This window comes from Manis pentadactyla, chromosome X, assembly GCF_030020395.1.
Source record: "Manis pentadactyla isolate mManPen7 chromosome X, mManPen7.hap1, whole genome shotgun sequence".
NCBI classification, from domain to species: Eukaryota; Metazoa; Chordata; class Mammalia; order Pholidota; family Manidae; genus Manis; species Manis pentadactyla.
This window is the reverse complement of record NC_080038.1, coordinates 146,704,856-146,726,247: the sequence shown is the minus strand read 5'-3', so window position 1 is coordinate 146,726,247 and position 21,392 is coordinate 146,704,856. Positions and strand designations below refer to the sequence as shown.

Below are 21,392 nucleotides of genomic sequence, written 5' to 3'. Positions count from 1 at the left end.
AGATATCACTGGTTAAGCGCTGAGTCCCACAAGACTGCCCCCAGTTCAGACACCTATTCCAAGTCTAGGTTGTTACCTGTGCTTCTGACTGGCTATGAATCTTGAGGTTCCCAACGGTGCTTTCCAGTTCAATCTGCTAGAGTGGCTCACAGAACTCCAAGAAACATTTACTTAAATGTTTAAGTTTATTATAAAGGATACAGATGAACAGCTAGATGAAGAGGTACACAGGGCAAGGTTCTGTGCGCAGGAGCCTCTGTGGCTGCATTCTGGTTCACCAACCAGGAAGCCCTCTAAACCCGAATTGTTTTGGGGTTTTTATAGAATCTTCATAACACAGGCATGATTGATTAAATCACCAGCCACTGGTGACTGAACTCAATCTTCTCCAGCTCCACCCCAAGGATCAGGGCAGAGGTGGGGACTGAAACTGCCAACCCCCTAATCATGTGGTTGGTTCCCCTGGCAACCAGCCCCCATCCTTAGGAAACCCAGGGACTTTCCAGTCACCTCATTAACATAACAAAAGGCACGTTTATCCCTTTTGACTAAGGAAATTCCTAGGGTTTTAGGAGTTCTGTACCAGAAATGGAGATAAAGACCAAATACATATCATTAAGTCATAATACCACAACTACCAAACCAAAATTTTTCACCTACCAGGTTTATTTTAGCAGCTCGGTTTTATTACATTCTACATATTTAATATATTTATATTTATATCTGTTCTGCATAGATGGCATATTCTTTAACTTTTATAGTTGACTTCATTTGCTGTTTGCTGCTACCTGGCCTTAAGAAAAGTCAGGAGGACGAATAAAACTTGCTTCGTGAAAATGTGGTGCAGCATTTAACTTCTCAGCGAACTTGACTTTGATGTGTACTTCAGTGTCAGCTTTTCTTCGTCTTCAAATCCTGAACAGACCAGAGATCTTCCCTTGGGACATCGAGCACAACACTTAAGCAGTTCTTGGATGACAGCCTGACACTTAGATTCCATGTAGTTGTTGGCTGAAAAACAGGCAGGCAGACCCTAGTCATGATCTCATAGGACTAAGGCACAGGGAGGTTTAGATCGGCGCTTCCCACTCCTTTTCACTTTACCATATCTATAGACCTGAAGTAGCACGTACTGAGGTCCACTGATTTCTTTCTGATTTAAACACTAGTCAACAAGTAATTAGGAAGACTATGTTTACAAAGTAGTCAAAAAGTATAATTAAAAATAATTTCCTTTTTTTTTTTGAGTTAATAGCTTATATGCCTTTTCTACAGCAGTGGTTTTTAACCTCTCTCTCCTTCCTTTTTTGGTCATTAACCCCTTTTTGTTAATTTGGTGAATTAGCAAAATGCATGTATCATTCATGGAATTTTGCATGCAGTTTAAAGTGGCTGCTGGACTGTCCCTAAGTCTGCACACCTGGTGTTGACAAACTACACCCTCAGGGTTGAATTCAACTTTTTTTTACAGCTGTGAGCTAAGAATGGTTTTTACATTTTTATAGGGTTGTAAACACATACACAGTATACAACAAAGACCTCTTAGCCTCCAAAGCCTAAAATATGTCCTATTTGGCCCTTTATGAAAAACATTTGCAGACCCCTGCTATACACAGATCCTAAGTCAAGGAGGACTTGACCTAAAGGTTCTAGGGCAGCTGCAGTTGACCTGAGTACCTGGATACTAAAATAGGGTACATGAAAGTTAGCCCAGGATAGGAAAGACAATTCTCATCAGAAATGGAGCATAAAGCAGGGTGGCTGAGTCCAGGGTTGGAGCCAGACCAAAGGGGTTCAAATCCTTGCTGTACCCCTTACTAGTTGTGTTACCCTGGGTAAGTTACATAACTTGTGTATCAATTTCCCCATCTATAAAATAGGGGTCATAGTAGCATCTATCTCATGAATGAAAGGATTAAATGATTTAATATGTTTAAAGCTCTTCTAATTGTGCTTATCATTCAAGGAGTGCTTAATGCTAACTTTTAGTCTTTCCAACCTTCAAGCCTCCCGCACTGTAACCAGCTCTAACTGAATTCTTGTTCTCCCTTATCCAGGGGTTGCTAATTCAAATCAGGTAAGAATTTATTTGGGAGGATAAACTGGAAAAAACATTTTTCCCTTTTCTTAAATTTAGAGGAAGGGAAGGATGAATAAAATGGCATAATTTTATACATTAACATTTTAGATGAAAAGCTTGTATAAAATACTGCTTACATCATAAAATAAAAAGTTCAAGAATGAAACTTAAAAAGTCAACAGAAATATATGAACAAGGGTTTCCTTTGGTGGTGAGCATTTGGGTGAACTTTGAACATTTGTCCTTCCTACTCTTATCTGTTTTCATAGGCACCGATCTCTATTACTTTAATGGAAGTTATCAAAGAAAGTCAATTTTCAAATTCAGATAGCCATGGAGCTTTTTCTATTTGTTCTGCCAGTAATCATTCACTGATTATAAAAAATAAAATCCCGTAACATTTAGTCAAACTTATTGGCTAATTTAAAACCAAATGGGGCAAAAATGGACAAATCACATCAAATAAGCTTTAGGTAAGAGTAAGTTGCTGACTTTGGCAGCCTGAATTCCAATTATATTTTCAATACCTCCTTCTAACCTGATTGCTTTTAAAAAGTGAGTTTTCAGCCACAATGAAGTATAACCAACGCACTTAAAACGAGTGTTTAAAAAAAAAAAAAGCATTTTGCTCATCCTAGTAATTCTTAACTCTGGGTGCACATTAAAATAACCTGGTTAGCTTTTTAGATCAATTCCTGCCCACACCCCTGGAAGTCTGATTTAATTGTTCTAGGCAAGTTTTTAAAGGGCTCCAGGTGATTCTAATGTACAACCATGCCTGCAAATCCCAAGCTTAGATAACACCACTTTTTCTGCATCTTTGATGACACAATGAGGAAAGCTTCAAGATAATTACAGAAATATTACATTCTGAATGGAGTTAATATAGTTTGCTGATAAAAAGAACAATTGGTCTCTTATAATTAGTTTAGAGATAAAGTGGAAAAATATAAAAAAACATTTAACATATTACCTTGTAAACATTTCTGTATTTCACAGGCTTGTTTCTGGCACGGATCCTTCTGTGGCATATCCAGAAAACTAAAATAAGAAAAATGATTTTTATTTTGTCTTTTATCCATAAAGACTTTAAAGCCCCTCGAGATGGAATTTTCTTCTGAGACAAGCAGTATGCCCTTACAGTTGCTGGACAACAATTACACTAAAAATATTTCCATTCATAGGATGAATCAGATGTATTTTTATAATATCCATTTCATTCAATTTGGAAGATATAATAGCTTTACAAAAAAAACCCTTGATTTCAATCAACTCATCTTGAATACTGTAAACCAATGTTGGGCTAGAGAAGCTCGTGCCACAGCCTGATGGGCCTGTCCACTGCCTGGCACTAACATTCATAGAACCACGCTTGCTAAGTAATTAAACTCCTTGAGCCTTTTTCCTTATTAGTTGTGTGGAAAATGGGGATCATACCTACCTCAAAACATTGATGGAAGGATTAAATGATAAAGAATATAAAGTGCATAGAATAGTGCCTGGAAGGCAGTAAGGGCTCATACACTGTATTTATTATTCCCAAGATTTTTTTCAAGTAAAACCTTACTTTTAATATATATAAACCATTATGATAATTTTAACTCAGGAAATTCTTTATCAAGTAGTAAATGCTTTCCTAGGAATCAGCAATATTTGGTGCTATTACTTCTAGAGGGAAGTGATAGTTGAGCAGCTAAAAATGATTTTTGGAACTCTTACAGAAACCAACTTATTTAAAATATCTGTAATCACAGAATGAATTTAAGTGCCCCTGATTTGGATCAGCAACTTCTAATAACTTGAAGACAATTCCAGAAAGGAAAAAGGCCCAGGAGCCTTTGTAGCTAATTTCATTAAGGCAGATAACCTCCCACCCCACCTTTTTTCCCCCAGAGCGCCCTAATTTCTCTGTAGATCCAAGTTAGGTCAGTACTGGGATGGGAAACACTGGAGCAAAACCTAGGATATTTACAGGATGGGAGAAGGAAAGGCAGGTGGATTGCTGCAGAGCAAATAAGCGACAAATAGATGTTGATGCTGCTAGGAGCTGCTCTCTTCTCTCTAAATCAGTACCAAGTCCTTGGTGATCAGGGCATCTGTTCTGTAGCAGGTGCTGACTTTTGTGGGATTCATCAGATCCCAGTTCCAGCTGATGATGTCCATTAAAGGTTCTATGGCATTTCCAAAGGAGTCAATTTCAAGTTACATATCCTGACTAAGTGTTTTTGTTGACTCACTTTCTGCCTGTGTAACCCTCTCTCTGCAGTTCCACTTGTGGTGTTCTTCATGACCCTTCCTAAACTTCTGTGTTCTTGAGCAGTTTTTCAACCCACTCCCTCCCTCCAGACCCACAGGTGGGTGCACTGCAGTGGCGGATAAAGTGATTGCCATATACTGAACAGAACAGAGGAGCATATCTTCCTAGAATCCCAGCACCTGGAAAAAAAACAGATCATTAAAATCACCATAACCAAATAAAGTGAGAAAGAAGGAGGGACAGGGGAGAAATAGAAATACTTACCAGGTTAATCATCAGGCAAAAGCTTAAGCAACAGCTCCTGTACGCCCCTGACCTGTCACAAAAAGAAAAGTTTATAGAGTCCTCTGTTACAGGGGTTCCAATACAATGGAACATGATTAAGCAACATGTGTACCATTAAATGATGCTGGATCTGCCACAAGCGAGAGTTGTTATCCATGTAGCGCTCCTCTGGGTAGAGTTGCCACATGAGAGGTAGCTGGGAGGTAAGAAGGTGACTTGGTCTAGCTGCGTCACCTAAGGGAACCTGAACTTGCTGGACTCTTGCCCTTAGGAAACTCGTCTCCTGATGGAAAGAAATGACCAAAATAAAACCAAGGACTTCAGGATATTGAGACTGGTTAGAAACCAGGTTGCTTGAAAACAAAATCAATAAATAAAATGTAAAGTTACCTCTTCCACGACGGCCACCCACGTGCGTTGGTATTCGTCGCGGTAGATGCCCTCTTGGTGAACCCAGAGGTGATCGGGTGGAGCCCCCACATCCTCTCCTGCCATTCTGGGCTTTGGGTTCCAATTCTAGCCCTGCTTTTCTCCACCTAAGCCTGTAGCACCCGCGCACAGGACACAGGTGTGACTTTTTGGGTTTGAATGAACTCATCAGTGAGCAAGGTGACCTGGTACTAGCAACCACCAACCAGAACCAAACCTCATATATGTCTACTTGCACAGCCTAAACATAGCCAAGGACATGTGAAGCTCCCTGCAAGACAATGAAGTGACACTCAGGCAGAGACTTAGGTAACGCTAATGATTGACTGTGAAGCACTCATGAGTTCAGTTAGGTGAGGTGTTGTGTGGGAATGTAGGAAGCTGGGCAATGGTCTCACAGTCTTTGCATTCACAAAGCAGCATGTGACAAAATGTAGCTAGCAACAGAATATGCACAGGGGTGTGCCTAAAGGTACACTGATTTGAGTGGGAAAACAGTGGAATAGATACATGCATGCCATGTTCTCCAGGTAAAAGCTCCTTCCAAGCAGTTCCATTTTCAACTTAAGATCGTGAAGGCCGAATCATGTGATAGCTTTGTAAATTGAAATTAAAAGTTTGTTTTAAAGGCAAACAACCTATTTATCAATTTACTTAGAAAGGTTACTTATAGCAGCTGGGCCTCACAATAACTTGACCTTCATTTTGCAGGAATGAATTGTTTGGACTTGGCTCATGATGTCCCAGGACTGGTTTCACTGTATTTCTGTCTTTGGCAGAACACAGATACAGCACTGGGGATGTGCCCAACAAAACAAAAGGCCTCCTATTCCCATTAGGTGGCAGAGGACCTGCAGCACATCTTGGGAGAGTCTTAAACCCACCAGTGAGATTGCCAAGAGTGAACAGTATGATGCAGCCCAGGAAAAAGCTGCAGAAAAGAACTAATCGAGCTAAACCAAGCTCTCTTTTCAAGGACAACAATCTGAGTCTGATTTTTGTCCTTAATACTGTTCATTTACTTTCCCTGGAAGGAATGTAGAAAATACTTTTTATGGACTTTAAGAAACAGTCAGATTTTAGTGGATAATTTAAGAGTATCACAATTGCTATCCCATTGTTCTCTCAGTGGGTCTAACTCTGAGCCCACTATAAGCTCCTATCTTCGAGGGCTCTCCATTTCCAACTCACCTAAAGTGGAACCACTTCTCCTTCACCAAATCCCAGTTTCTCTCAATGGCAACACCACCTCTCCTGATCCTGCAGACTCAAAATTTATGAGTTATCTTGGAACTCTTTCTCTCCTTCAGTTGCTACATCTTATCTGTCACTAATTCCAGTGAGCACCACTACCGCTATATCTGAGACAAATATCAGACTCCTCCAAACACCAGGCTCATTTCTAACTCTTGCTTCCCAGTTGCCTAAATGCCTCCCCAGGCCTATCTCACTACTATTACTGCAGAGTGCAGATGCCTGCGTTCTCTATGTAAACTTCTTGCCTCTAATGACTACTGTAGTATTTATCTCTAAAATTAAGCTCCTATTTTGACCTCTAACTATAAATTGCCTTGCATTGTTTGCTATGCCTATTTCACAAGTCCTGTCTACAATCAACAGAGTATTGTAAGCTCCTCGATAGCAGGAATGATACAGTATTGGGCACCTCAAGTCTCAAATACTAGTCAAACAATGTTGTTGTGAGTGGGTGGTAGGTATGGTGAGTAGAGGGGAAACAGATGAAGGCCACATATACACAGGTAGAGACTGATTCTTTAGGTGTATTATATAACTATCTATTATTTTTTTCAAAGCCATTTTTTTTCCATTTAGCAGACAATTGTTTTGCCTCTCCTCCTCCCCATGGCTTTGGAAAGGAGAGAGACAAAAACCCAGTGAATACTAATGCCAAAATATAGTAAAGTCTGGATTTTGAGTAAAAAGAAGTGTCGCCTTTTTAAAAAGTAGAAACCAAGTGTTAAGTGTTTCAGGACAATCTCAACTTCACAGATAGGTCCTAGAAACAACCAACATACTGACATTAAAAATTTTTTTGGCTAAAAAGCAAAATTTTACTGGTTATACTGACATTATTAAAAGGAAATAATTCCAGTGGAACAGAGGGCAAACAAATTGGAGATGGTCTAAGTTACTATGAACCACTACAAAGAAGCCTATGAATCACTACAAAATATTCTTAGAAGAAAGGCAGCATGCTGGGCATGAGCTGGATAAGCCTGGGAACAAACCCTAGCATATGACCTTGAATTTCTGTTAGCTAGCACTCAGAGATACCATGAAAGCCCAGTGAGAGGCAATTGCAGTGATCAAGGGACTGAGAAGCTGCTATAGAAGCACTAACCAATATCCTCAGCAGAGAAAAGTAAAGGCTGAATTAGAGGAATTAAGAGGTCCACAAAATCACAGGTTGTATTAATGGTATACCATTTCCTTAATGTGATGATTCTTGGAATATTCGCCTCTTTTTCTTTGGTCAAATAACTTTGGGAATCTTGTAGAGCCATAAAGTACATTAGCATAGTAGAAGTTCTGGCAAACTATGCAGTAAAGAAACTTTAACATTCCCCAAATTTATTTGACTAGAGAACATTTTTCTGTGCATGACACCTGTTCCACTCAACTCAAAGATACTACGAGCTACAAACTGAAATGGTTTTAAAAAAGTGTTTGTATAGCTTTATCATCCATGAAGACACTAAAAGAGTTTGTTCCTCTGGGGCTCACCTTGATGCTACGGCCAGACCACACTGGCCTAGATAGATAATTTTTTAGTAAGGCATTTTGTAAATTATGTTTTAAATGAATGATATACAACATAGAAGGGCTTTCTTTGGTAGTACTCTAAGTAAGACTATTATTTTTCCTTCAAAGAATGAATTATTTTGTGTCTTGTAAAAAAAACTGTGTAATTTGCTTAAATTTCTAACTGTTTGAACGTTTTTAAACATTAATAAGTTGAATACACACATTTTATTTGAAGTCAAGTAATAAACTCATCCAATTACAATGGGTGAAGTTACCAAGAATGCAGGCCTTGGAGTCAGCCTGGCCTGCATATGAATCCTGATTCTGCCACTAAGTAGCCTTGTGACTTGGGACAAGTTAACTTCTTTACAACTCAGAGGTATAAAATGAGAATTTAAAGAATATGTTGATCATAATGGTCAGCACTTCCTATGTTTTATATATACTGACTTAGTATTCACAATCACCTGATTAGATAGATACTTATTATTACCCCTGCTTAAAGATGAGAGAAGGCACAGAGAAGTTAGGTAACTTGTACTACGTCACTGAGGTATTAAGTTGCAGAGCCTGATTCCAACTGGGGAAGTTTCCATATATAAAGTATATAAATGCTTAGTAGGGTATCTAGCACATAAACTTGCCATAAATGCTAACAGTTTTATCCTACTCCATTTAAACGTTTAGAGCTCAATATTATAATAGAGAATGTCATTCTGGAATATGAGATTTACTAACTCCAGCAACAAACAAAAGGTGTTTTTCTTCTTGAAGGTGCCTAATGGCACTATATAAACCCAAAACATCCCATCACGAAACATAATAATGAGTCATCCTTGCCCAATTACGGCATGTCATAGTGGCCACAAACAGTAATTGAAAATATATGGTGTAAAATTGAAACTTAAAGAGAAAATTTAGATGGGTACACTGTAATTGCATAGTTGAGATTTTGCCCCAGGTTCATCATATCAAAACCAATCATTGGAAGATGTACCATGTGATCCTTAGCATTAGGTAAAAATGGAGGCTGCTGGCATATATATCACAGATAGTTTTCCTGGATGTGGGCCCTATCTGTGGGGAGACTTGGGTTGGAACTGACTTGGGAGAAAAGAGCAAAGCATCAACACCTCTTCAAGTAGCACCTTGAGAATGTTCCCTTTCCAGTACTGCCATGCCTGCCTGGCTTCAAAACTACAAATGGAATAGAAAAGCAGATCAAACAAATCCAAACACTGATGGGCTCTGGAGGCGGCATGGCATAGATTTTTCTTTTGAGTTAGACTGGTTCCTGAAATCCACGTGTAACTCCTAACTTTGGGAGTTGGAAGATCTGTACTTTACCCCTGGCACGTTTGACATACCTCAAATTAAATTATTTTTACATATAATTTCACCATGTCTGCTATCATGAAGACAAGGACAGCTGAGGAAACTGTACTGTGGTTATTTGCTGTGATACATCCGACCTTGAATACGTTAAGTCCCCCATTTCCCTTCCCTGTATCAGATACCTAAAAAGCCTTTGTAGAAAGTAGCAGCAGCCAAGCTTAAGAGTGATACTTTTTCAGATACAGTATAGCACTGTTTCTGCAAGAGGTTACTCACATGAATATAATGTTTCTTGGGCTAATTAATCCGCCTCGAGAGCAGCGAGGCTAAAACTTCCAGGTCCCCCACCCGGACCACTCAAGCCGGGATCGGGACGTGAGCCTGGGGCGAGCCGAGGGGCATCCCGGGCCGAGGTCACCCGGACCGAAGTTACGAGGCGCGGGCCGGCAACCGGAAGTGGTCCAGGGAGAGTTGAACAAAATTCAGGGGCTGTAACTTGTAAACAGAACAAAATAAAATAAAGCCTTAACTGTCTTATGACCGAATTTCAAAAGAGCGTCCCTCTGGCTCAAGAGGCCGGCGCGTGCGGCGTGGCCGCCTCAAAGGGCTGTCCCCGGAGCGTGTAGGCCGCGCACGGCTTCCTTCCGCGGGCGGGCAAAATGGGCGCGGGCCCTCGGAAGGCGCCTGCCTGCCCGGCCGCCCCGGCGCCGCTCACAGACCACGTCGGCCTGCGGACCGAGAGCGCCGCCTCCCTGTCGCCCCCGCCGCCCGGCCAGACGCCCGGACCGTGGCCGGCCACCGCCCTCCACCCCCACGGCCACGCCTGCCCCAACCGGCGCGGGTGTTTCCCAGGTGTCGCCGGGCCGGCCCCGCCCCCGCGCCCCAAGCCCCGCCTCCGCGCGCCCGCCTGCGCCCGCAGCGCCCCGCCCGCGCTCCCCAAGCCCCGCCCCCGCGGAGCCCGCGCGCCGGAGCACCCGGTTGGCCAGGCCCGATTAGGCCCGAGGCGGACGTGAGCAGGGCTGGACCAAGATGGCGGTGCAGGTGGTGCAGGCGGTGCAGGCGGTCCACCTTGATTCGGATGCTTTCCTAGTTTGTCTCAACCACGCTCTGAGCACTGAAAAGGAGGAGGTGATGGGGCTGTGTATAGGGGAGGTGAGTAGGTCAGTCAGTCCGGCTGGAACCTTGTTGAGCAGCCCCAGCGTGTCCCCGGGGTTGGTGCTGGCAGCGCCCGGGGCTGTGGACGCCACAGGCACCCCTGATTTATGCCGTTGGACGGAGCCTTTGGATGGTCCTGTCGCCGGGCCCCCTTTTCCTCTGGTCGCCTCACGCTAATTTAGCCTCCCGCAAGGCCCCAGTGATCCTCGTTAAGCCTCCGGGTGGGCCTTATTTTTTCGCTTGTAGTGTGTAGCTTTGGACCTGGAGCTATCACCCCACTGACCAAAGCCGCAAGTCAGGCCAGAAAGGAATTACAGTATAATGAGGACAGCAGTGTATTAAGAAACAGCTGACCACGATTAAGGTCCCTTGCCTCGCCACCAGTGCTCCCTTTAGGAATCATTTGAAGCCTATCAAAGAACGTAAGAGGCGACAGGGTTTCAAAGACGCAAAAGTTTCTGCTGCGTTAAGTGTTGCAGAGGGACGAAAAGACGATGAGGAAATTGACCTTAGTTGTTTACAATCCGAAGAATTCTCGTCATTCGTTCCGGTGTACAGAAACACATGCCCTAATCATATAATCTGCATCCATGTACGTCGGTTAAGCGTAATGTGATCGATATTGTTTTCTGTTCTTTCCCACTCTAGTTGAATGATGACACAAGGTAAGACTATATTTGTTTACTTCTATCTTTGATCTCTATGTCATTAATTAAAAATTACGACAAATGTGGTAATACTGTGTACGCTTATTTTAAGCTACAGCTAAAAGTCCAGACCTCCCTCAATGATACATTTTTAATTCCATCCCAACCCTGAAGGTAGGTTACCACCTTCCTACTAGGAGGATATTCAGTTGACATATGTATAATCTTATGTGAAAAGTATTATTGGGGTTACCAAGATCAGGAGTGAGCATGTGAAAGCTCTGGTAAAGAGAATTTTGTAGACGGATATGGTGCAACTATTTTCCATGTTTTGCTTCACATGTTTTCTCTCTCCCTTGAAATGACAATGAGATACGGGTAATTTTCTTTGTGGCAGATGATTTCCACATTAAGAAACTCCCCCCACCCACCCACGTTGACCCATTCATCCATCTAAATTGTCAGTGGCTTTCTGCCTCCCCCTGGTGGGCCCTACAATGACCTCAGAGATCCCCTGCAGCTTGAATGCTTGAGGTGGGAAAAGCTTTGCCTTTACCTTTATTTAAACTTGGAACCATAGCAGAGTGCTTATTTCTCAAGCCCACCTTCTTAATACTCAGGATTCTAGCAGTTTTGCACTCAGCCACTTCCCCATGTGTTCCAGACTGCTGCTAACATGAATGAGCACAGCTCCAGCCTCAGTTTACTTTCCCTTCTCCTTTGTGTCTGATAAGGTTTTGTTGCAAAAACTTATAATCTTGTTATTTTGCTTTAGTACCTTTTTATATTCCAAACTTCAGTCCTTTTTTTCCTAATTTATCCCCAAAAGGAATGACTCCAAATTTACATATACCGGATCCGAAATGCGCACAGTTGCTGAAAAGGTACTTGTGCTACAATTTTGCATGATGGAAACTTGCAGTTTGGGAGGTATTTCTGTACTCTGATGATCTCAGCCAGGGATTAATCCAGTTTGTGCATGCCCACATTTGTGGCTGGGTGGGGTGTTCTCTTTAGTAAAATCAGATAAAGAATCTACTACTCAGTAGGAATGAGACCTAATTTTCTATTCTTTGTAGTAAGTTATTACTACTTGATCAAAATGAATAATCACTGTCAGCTCTCTTCCTTGCTGTCTTCTGCCTGTTTTCTGGCCCTTCTCCCACCTTCCTTGAGACTTTGGCTGGTTCATATCCTTGAGATTGGTTCACAGCAGTGTTCTCTGTATCCCAAGTCCCAATATGTACTCAGGCAAACCCTCTCTTACAGTCTTACAAGGAAACTCTTTAGTTCATATTTGCTAGTCTACCTTGACTTTTCTCCTCTCTCTGGTTCCACCTGTCTTCCCCTCCTGCTGGCATGCTCTAGCCTTTATGGTCTAGTATAATGCTTCTCAACCTAATTGTAGTGTAGAATCAGTTAATTTTTTCCCCAGTATGTTGCCAACGAATGCTAATTAGTATAAATTATCCCAACCTCCAGAACTTCATGCTCAACTGTTTACTGCACACCTAAGTTTAGCTAGACACAGGCATCTTAAACTAACATGTTCAAAACTGGACCTTTTCTCTTCCTCAAACTGGGTACTCCAATATCCCTTCTGCCACAATAGTTCCTAAGCCTGGCTGCATCTTGGAATTACTCCGTAATCTTTACAAAATCCGGATGCCAACTGGGTTGGTCTGGGGAGAGACCTGGGTGACAGGATTTTGAGAACCTTCCAACTACTGCTATCGTATTTGAGGTTCTTATCGCTCCTTCTCTCAAATACTGCACAGGCCTCCCCACTGGTCTCCTTGCCTTGAGTCTGTCCCCTCTAGTCCTTTCTTCTTACTGCTTAAAGTTCAGTGTGTTTCCTATTACCTTTAGGATGGAGCTTCATTTGTTAAGCATTCATGGCCCTTCAGGATCTCATTTCTTTTTATTTCCTTATATTTCTTCACTTGGATCCAAAGTTCTAACCATGGTAAATTATATCCTGGTACCTGCTGGGTATTATGCCTAGACTGCCTTCCTCTCCTCCTCTGTATGGCTAACTCCTTATCCCCTGCAGTTCAGCCCAGGTGCCACCTGCCTCCTTTAAGGAACCTGCCTTGACCTGCAGGCCAGGCCACCTCTGTGCTACACTAGCTCCTTGAGCATATCTATTACAGTGCTTATATATTGTCTGAGAGTTGTTTACCTATCTCTCTTCCTGGATGTGACTGCTGTTTCCTGTTTATCTTTACATACTTAGGCCCTCAGGTAGTGCCTCGAATGTCATATGTATTTGATAAATCATGCTGTATGAATGAACATACAGCCCCTACAATAGGAAATGAGTGTTAACTGCCTGTGACCCATGGAGAGCCATGCCAGGGATGCAAATTATCTTCAAAGGGCCAGATGGTAAATATTTTTGCAGACCATACAGTCTCTGTTGCAGTTACTCAGCTCTGCCAATGTAGTGTAAAAGCAGCTAAATACATATATGAATAAACGTGGTTAGATTTGGCCTGAGTCAGGCCAAACAGGCCATAGTTTGCTGACCCTTGATTTATACCAAGATGGGAGCAAAAGGAACTGGGTTTTAGTACTTTAATTCCAAGACTAGCAAGGTGTAGGTGCCAATCTAGCCAAGCTGGAATGTCTCATTTCTTATGTGACTATGACTGTAACAGTCTGTTCCTCAAGCCCTTCAGCTACCCATCAGTCCTTCGTGGCCTTTACTTATGCTGCTTTTATTTAGTTTGTTAACCTATTCCTGGGCTGGTCTTGCCAACTTACCCTGAACTACTTTTGCTCATTCTTCTTAGGCACTGAAACCACTTCTGACTAGAGAGAAAATTCACCCTGGACATCAAGTCCTACTAAAATAGATTCCCAATCTTAATGATGTAATTTTGTTTTTCAGAAGTCCATGCCCTCATCTTGAATTCAGTATCAATTTGTACCATCCAAATTAGATATTAAACTTCATGAGTTCAGTGGTCTTATTTTTTTATTAAGCATTGGCATGGCATATCTTTTTCTTAACTTTTATTTTTAGCCTTCCTGTGTACTAATATTTAAAGTATGTCTCTTATTAGCATATTTTTTAAAAATTCACTCTAATAATCTTTTTAACTGGAGTATTTAGTCAAAATATGTTTAATGTTATTATTAATATATATGGCTTATAGGTGCCATGTTTTTGCTTTCTATTTGACCTATTTGTTTTAGGTTTTTCTCTGCTTTCTTGCCTTCTTTTGAATTAATCAAGTATGTTTTATTCCACTTTGATCCTCCATTAATTAAAACATTCTTTTACTGTCCTTTTAGTGGTTATCCTACATATTACAATATGCATCTTGATTGACTAGCTAATAAAAATACTAATTTTATCATTTTCCTGATATTAGAACCTTAGAACACTTCAGTTTCATTTATACCCTCCCACATATAATTATTGTGCATTTTAATTCTATGGATATTTTAAGCCCCACATGACATTGTTACTACTGTTTTGTACAGTTAGAACTCATTTGTATTTACTCACATGTATTCTTCATTTCTTCCTTCATATCTAAAATACTCCTGCCTGAAGAACTCTCTTTAGTATTTCTGTGCTGATAATGAATTCTCTCAATTTTTTGCATCTGAAAATGTCTTTATTCTGCCTTCATTTTTGAAGAACATATTCTTTGAATATAGAATTCTCAGCTGGTAGATCTTTCCTTTTTGCACTCAAACATGTCACTCCATTCTCCGTAGGCTTTCATTGTTTCTGTTGAAACGTAACTAAAACATGTGCCTTGCCCTCAGTTCTTTGTAGAATGAGCTGGGAATTCAAAGGCTATGGAAGAGTTCACCAGGTGAAAAAAGGCATGAAAGGGGGCACTTTTTTTTTAAAGTATCATTGATGTACAATCTATGTTGGTTTCAAATGTACAACACAGTCATTCACCAGTTACCCATATTATTAAATCCTCACCCCCTCTATTGTGGTTACTAACTGTCAGCATAGGAAGACGTTACAGAATCATTGACTGTATCCTCCATGCTGCACTACTGTGCCCGTGACCAACTTACATTGTGATTGTGAATTAGTGTACAGAAGGGGAGCATGTTTCATGCTCAATAGCCACATGTGCCTAATGGCCGCTGTATTGCACAGTGTTGGTCTATACCTTACTTCAAAAGTCTCCACTCAGATTTCAGCCTTGTTTCTGCAGCATCTGGCAATGCCACACCTATCTTTTCCCTTGAAAACTCTTCAGCCGTCTCATTGTTCTGGTTTTGATTTCTCTGCCTTCATTTCTGCCTCCACTTATTGTACCCAATCCTAAACATGGGTACCCATCTTGATTCAGGCCTGGACCCCTGCTCCCTCTCCCCACCTTACTCCTTGCCTTTACTTACATCCTCTCTTCTCAGATCAGCTCATCTGAAAACATGCTCATCTTTCTTCCTTTCCTGATCCTTTCTAATTTAGATCTTTCTCCCATGTTCCACCGAGTTTCAACCCTGAAACTATAGAGTCATCCTTGACAATTTCCTGTCCTCTATCACCCATGGTACATAAGCTACACTTTATCATTACTTCATGTCCAGGCAATCTAAAATAATATTCTTCCAGGTCATCCTGCAGATCATGGCATTTGAAGCCTTGTACGTTTCACTCTAACCTTAGCTTACTGTCTGCCATTCTACCTCAAGTTCTATATGTAAATCAGTTGGCCAGCTTGTCTCCCAAACATCTCACTCACATCCATTTGGCATCTATAGAAATTGTGTCTACACACATACATACACACAGCAGTCAGGAAATAGATATCCTTGTTTGCCTTTTCTATGAAGATTTTTTCCTAATCTGACTCCTTTCCTCTGAGCTCCTGCAGCATTGATTTACTACATATTTTAATGTAGTTTCGTGTATGGTATTTGCTGCTTAGCCAAACTGTTAGCATTTTGAACACTTGGATTGTCAGCACTCTGACTTGTATTCTTTTGTGTGACAGGGTCTTACACATAGTTATAAGTCAAATGATCATTAGTTGAGCATTCAGAAAATCCTTTCTTTATCTAAATAACAGCCTTTATACTTTTGTTCTGAAGTGTATATATTGAGGTTGGATGTGTTTTATTTGAAACATTCCATTATTCATGAGAAAAATGTTAGTTTTCTGAAATGGAATCTCTAACCTGATAATGTAATACAATGCAATTCTATAATTGCAGGGAGAGATGTCATTGGAGAGAGACAGAAGTAAACATTTCTGTGGATTTTTCTTTAGGTTGACACTGTCAGAATTGTTCACATTCATTCTGTCATCATCTTGCGACGCTCTGATAAGAGGAAGGATCGAGTGGAAATTTCTCCAGAGCAGCTGTCTGCGGCCTCAACAGAGGCGGAGATATCCTTATTGGTTGATAAGAAGCTTTTATGGGCTCTGGGACTTGGCGGCCAGGTTCCCCTGTTTGCTGCCTTAGCCTGATTTACGAGATTCACAGCTTTTCTTCCTGGTGACTTTTTCCCAGTTTTCATATTTACCCCTCAGATCCAATTGCTTGGTTAATCAGAATTTCTCTGTATTTTTCCATTTGAGTGGCTTTTATTGGAAGAATTGGAAATGTCTAACTTTTCTGTTCTTAAATGCCAAAAAATCCTGGGGTCAAATCCAGTGACAATGAACTGTTCGGGGGAGTCCCCTTTTTCTCTCTACTCCCCCTGTCCAGTCTGCTTAATGCCCACTCCCCAGTTCCCCGAATATTTACTTTCTAGGCCTTTTACTATCTTGGTCTCTGTCCTTTGGAAAGATTCTCTTTGGAGGCTGCCACAAAAACTGCAGTGCTGAGACCTGAATGCAATATTCCATGAGAAATATAAGCAAAGTGATAAAATGGGACATTCGCTTCCTGTGATCTGGATTCCACACCTCAGCTATAGCATCAGTGGTTTTAGTAGCTTATCATTCCTTTGGATTAAGTTAACTTGTAGTCAGTTAAAAAGTAACTTTTAAAAATAGGTAGTATACAAATTTTAAAAGGTACAAAAAGGTATGCCCTAATTCCCTTGTGGTCTGTGCCTGGACATTACCGGAGTTGCACACAGAAATATATATGAATATACTCTTTTAAAAAAAGTACTTAACACATATGATAGCTTATGGCATTACCTAACAGTGTACACATTGCTACAGAGTAAACTGATACAACAGCTGTAGGTACAGGTACATATAAACTTTGCTCAGCAATTACACCTATAGGAAGGAATTGAACCCTACAGATACACACATATTTGTGAAATGCAGTAGATCAGAGGTTTTGCTTTTAATTTTTAAGAGTTATTTGTATTTTTCTCTGAATTATCTGGTTATTTCTTTTTGCCCATTTTCTCTTGATTTGGAAATCTTTTTCTTAATATATAGGCATTCTGTAAGTTAATTAGGCTTTTGTAGTAAGGATAGTGATTTTTCTCAGCTCATTCATGGTGTGTGTGTGTTTTTCTAATCAAGTTGTTATATAATTTGATGTCTCAGTCTCTTTTGTATCTTTTTAGAAACTTTAATTTGAAATAATTATAGATTTATGGGAAGTTGTAAAAATAGCATAGAAAAGGTCTTTGTACCCTTCATACCCAGTTTCCTATGAAGGTTACATCCTATGTAATTGACAGTACAGTATGGAAACCAGAAAATTGACATTGATACAGGATGTGTCGTTCTGTGCCATTTTGTCACCTGTAAATCTATATAACCACCACAACAGTCATGCTCCCCCTGCACAGTCACTCCACACCCTCAACTCATACCCCCCTCCAAACTCTTGGCAGCCACTAATCTGTTTTCTATCTCTATACTGTTGTCATTTCAAAAATGTTTGGTAAGTGGAATCCTGTAGTATGTAACCTTTGGAGATTGGCTTTTTTCACTGTGCTCCTCCCCCCATTCCTACCCTGGCAGCCACTAATCTGTTCTCCATCTCATTGTGGTTTGGATTTTCCTGCTTCTCTGCATGCCTGATAATTTTAGTTTGGATGCCGCACTTTATGATTTCACCTTGGGTGCTGGATATTTTTGCAGCCCTGAGCATACTCACAAGCTCTGTTCTGGGATGCCGTAAAGTCACCTGGGGACAGCTGGATGCTTTTGAGTCTTGCTTTGAAGATCTCCTGCGTGGGACTGGAGCAGCTTTTGGTGTAGGAGTCCCCTTTTCTCCATGCTACTGGGGAAAACCCTCCTGAGCAGCCTGCCTGTTGCCTCCTGAATTCTGAGCTTTGCCATTCTGGCCGGTGGGGACCGCCGCCAGTCCCTGTCCTGCTTGAGCACTGGCAGGGCGTTGTTCCTTTTCATCCTTCTGGGTGGCCCCTCCCCTGAAGCCTGGAGCAGCTTCCCCACTCGGAAGCCTGCTCTGGTCAGTGGTTACCTGCGCACTCCAGCGGGACCCTCTGGATAGGCAGGGGTCTCTCCCTCTGCTGTTCTCCTGGTCTCTGTTCCTTTGCCTCAACAACTCCAGCTGCCTGGATTCTCTGATCCATCTCCTAAACTGAGGGCATCTGCTGGGCTCTGCTTCAATTCCCCTTCTTCCTCTGTGGCCTGAAAGTTCTCTCAAGGGCTCACCTTGTTTGTTTCCCATGTACTGGCCTTCCTGTTTCGTATATATATCGTTCTGTTTGTTTGTTTCAGGCAGAAGGATAAGTCCAGTCCCTGTTACTCTCTGTTAGCCAAAATAAAATTCCCAGAACATAATTGTATAAAAGATGTTTATTATTGTGATTATATATTAAAACTTCAAACTGAAACTAGTCCATTCCCAAAGTGGGAGGATGGCTGGACATACTGTGGAATGTTACCACACTTTGACATTACAGCGACTGTTAAGGATTTACTAGGTGCCAGGTACCATGCTGAACACCATGTGTGGGTTAACCTCATTTACTCTTCACTGCTGTGTGAAGTGGAATTCTCCCCAATGTACGGATGAAGAAATGGGCTTAGATAAGTAACTGCATTTGAAAATAAAAAAATATTTAAAAAGTATTTCTCTTAGCTGTATAGAAAGGATTATTGTGTTTTGATGTAAGTAATTTATAGGAAAATGAGTCAGCATTTGATAGGATAGCAGCAGCACTCTTCAGTGAGTGGCAACAGAAGGGGGCAGCTTCTTACCTCCAACTTAATTCTCATTTCAACTCAGAGCCTCAGAGTTATGGGAAACTTACTTCTAGAACAAGGGAGGAAAATGTTATTTTGGGGTATGTTTCTAGACAAATGGGGGATGAAACTGGAGGTCTTTGTTCACTTGATCTCTGAAACCACCCTAATTTTTGTTGACATTGGCAGCCTGCCAGGGAGAAATTAAATGCATTTTTAAATCTTTTATTTCTTTGGCAAAAATGGGAGTATGATAGAGCTAGAGCGAGGACAGAAGATCACTCAACTTAACAATATAAGTGACTGCCAAAATATTTAGATAAGCTTTTCAGATAGCACAGTTATAATTTGATTAATCAAATATTAGCTAAATTGGATTGAGGCTGAAGCAAATGGATTCTATTTTTGTTGACATTAAATTGTAATAGGTTTATTTTAAACCTCAGGATGCTTTCCAAGCCCTTATTAGTATCATAAATTTTGTTCCCATAAGTTGAAAATGCCTTGACAGACACACAGGTTGGCTGAGCTAACAGGCCGCCCCATGAGAGTTGTGGGCTGGTATCACTCTCATCCTCATATAACTGTTTGGCCCTCACATGTTGGTAAGTATTATGGGGTAGCAATGTTTATTGTTGTTAGAAATGAGTATCATTTTTCCTTCTCCATTACATAGGCTGTGGTTATTTTAAAACCAAACTTTATCCTTAAACAGGTGTCCTTATTTTTATTTTGCTATGTTTTAAAAGTAATGATCTATGTCATATAGATTGTTTTTAATAGGGATGAAATTTCAGGACTCCATCCTGACTGTATTCATGAAACCACAACTAACTAAATCCTGAAAATCGGCTGATATCCAAAAATATTTTTAAACTTAAAATTATCGATTCTTGAATACCACTGTCTAATACACTCCCACTTAAAAGACACAAAGGTGTCAAGGCTGAACTTTTCAAAGTTGATGTTTACAATCTCTGTATAGTATATATACCATCATAGCTGTTGAGGTGCTCAACCCACCTGCCCTAAATCCATCTTTCCCAGCCTGGCCTACCATAGCAATATTGGAAAGTGGGTCCTATATGGGTATATTGTGAAAAACCTCCTCTAAGAATTATCATGCAGAGCCCCAGTTACATAGTGATTTAGAATTAGAGAGAGAGTAGGCTAACAGAAATGAACTTGACCTGCTGTAACATAATAGTGTCATGCCTAAGACATCGTGTATTAACAAAAAATGCACTATCAAAACAGGTTTTTTAATGGAAAAGAAAACAATTGAAGCTAGAACTTACAATAAAAAGAAGAGGGGTTTTAAACTTTTATTTTCATATAATTTCAGACTTAAAGTTGATAAAGTAGTAGAAAGAAATTCCTAAACACTCTCTCCCCTTCACTGATCTTCCAAATGTTAATGTTTTGCAGCATTTGATGTGCCATTCATTCTTACACATGTGGGTGTGTGTCTGAGTAAAATTTTTTTCCTGAAGTTTTCTGAGAGTAAGTTGCAGACACTAGTCCCCTTTACTTCTAAATACTCTTTAGTGTAAATTTCCTAAACACAAAGATTATTCTCTTACGTAATCATATTACCTTTATCAAAATTGAAAAATTAACATTGATATAATTACTGACCATACAGTATAACACAGAGAAGACAAGTAGTGATTCTATAGCATCTTACTATGCTAATGGACAGTGACTGTAATGGGGTATGTCGTGGGGACTTGATAATGGGGGGAGTCTAGTAACCAATAATGTTGCTCATATAATTGTACATTAATGATACCAAAATAAAAAAATTAAAATAAATTAATTACTGACCTTATTCAAATTTAGTTGGCTCACCAGTGTCCCAATAAAGACTGTTTTTATAGCTATAACTGTGTTCCTGAAAATCTTAATATCACTGAATAAATTCAGTGTTTGATTGTATCTTTTACTCAAAAATAATAGCTGTTGTTTTCCTGTCACCATGTACACGTAAAATCAGATTGGCCTCAGATTTCTCCCATGGTAGTGCCATCAGCCAGAAGGAAGTAAGTACCAACCACTAATGAAAGCTAAGTTGGAGCATATGTTCCTGAATAGTTATTGGCATTATTGTAATAAGTTAGAATGGAAGTGATAAAAAATTTTGTGGTTAAAAAAGAAATTCCCTAAGAATTTAGGGGGGAAAAACCTTATCATTTTCTGAAATGAAATAGCCAAAAAGTATTGAGAATTCAGAGAATGATTGAATTTTCTTTTCTGTGCCATAGTTTCCTCTCTGACAGAAAAGGAGAACTTATTACTAGTCTCAGAGTTGGGTGCAATATATG

The 21,392-nt window shown here is 40.5% G+C and overlaps 3 protein-coding genes across 10 annotated transcripts in view; 1 reads left to right on the top strand and 2 right to left on the bottom strand.

Moving 5' to 3' along the window:
* Positions 1-644: 644 nt before the first annotated feature.
* CMC4 (C-X9-C motif containing 4) lies at positions 645-9,966 on the bottom strand. 4 transcript variants are annotated; one of them, XM_036923564.2, is made up of 3 exons: positions 9,683-9,966; positions 3,054-3,121; positions 645-1,011 (listed from the first exon to the last, which is right to left on the bottom strand). In XM_036923564.2, the coding sequence occupies exons 2-3, from the start codon at positions 3,109-3,111 to the stop codon at positions 851-853; spliced, it is 219 nt and encodes a 72-aa protein (XP_036779459.2). In that variant the 5' UTR covers positions 3,112-3,121; positions 9,683-9,966; the 3' UTR covers positions 645-850. The 4 variants fall into 4 exon arrangements, with proteins under 4 accessions (XP_036779459.2, XP_036779457.2, XP_036779460.2 ...); XM_036923562.2 differs by lacking the exon at positions 9,683-9,966 and adding an exon at positions 9,429-9,639; XM_036923565.2 differs by lacking the exon at positions 9,683-9,966 and adding an exon at positions 4,318-4,455.
* Positions 4,333-9,636, bottom strand: MTCP1 (mature T cell proliferation 1). The gene is made up of 5 exons (XM_036923560.1): positions 9,429-9,636; positions 5,013-5,164; positions 4,735-4,905; positions 4,602-4,653; positions 4,333-4,516 (listed from the first exon to the last, which is right to left on the bottom strand). The coding sequence occupies exons 2-4, from the start codon at positions 5,115-5,117 to the stop codon at positions 4,606-4,608; spliced, it is 324 nt and encodes a 107-aa protein (XP_036779455.1). The 5' UTR covers positions 5,118-5,164; positions 9,429-9,636; the 3' UTR covers positions 4,333-4,516; positions 4,602-4,605.
* Positions 9,967-10,172: 206 nt separating the features above from the next.
* BRCC3 (BRCA1/BRCA2-containing complex subunit 3) overlaps positions 10,173-21,392 on the top strand; it is a 62,822-nt gene continuing 51,602 nt past the window's right edge. For 3 of the 5 annotated variants that reach the window (XM_057495512.1, XM_057495513.1, XM_057495515.1), the window contains exons 1-5: positions 10,179-10,304; positions 10,956-10,972; positions 11,784-11,838; positions 16,210-16,330; positions 19,587-19,673. In XM_057495512.1, coding sequence (XP_057351495.1) covers positions 10,182-10,304; positions 10,956-10,972; positions 11,784-11,838; positions 16,210-16,330; positions 19,587-19,673 — 403 coding nt within the window. In that variant the 5' untranslated portion in view covers positions 10,179-10,181. Of the gene's footprint in view, positions 10,305-10,955; positions 10,973-11,783; positions 11,839-16,209; positions 16,331-19,586; positions 19,674-21,392 lie in introns of all 5 variants that reach the window. The other 2 variants (XM_057495516.1, XM_057495514.1) reach the window with 2 other exon arrangements.

Bases quoted from the DNA above. Each gene is read 5' to 3' on its own strand.
- CMC4 (XM_036923564.2), bottom strand. From the start codon at position 3,111: ATGCCACAGAAGGATCCGTGCCAGAAACAAGCCTGTGAAATACAGAAA. The intron at 1,012-3,053 runs GTAATATGTTAA...CCTGTTTTTCAG, and splicing joins AATACAGAAATGTTTACAAG to CCAACAACTACATGGAATCT.
- MTCP1 (XM_036923560.1), bottom strand. From the start codon at position 5,117: ATGGCAGGAGAGGATGTGGGGGCTCCACCCGATCACCTCTGGGTTCAC. The intron at 4,906-5,012 runs GTAACTTTACAT...TCTTTCCATCAG, and splicing joins GGGTGGCCGTCGTGGAAGAG to GAGACGAGTTTCCTAAGGGC. The intron at 4,654-4,734 runs GTACACATGTTG...TTTTTGTGACAG, and splicing joins AGATCCAGCATCATTTAATG to GTCAGGGGCGTACAGGAGCT.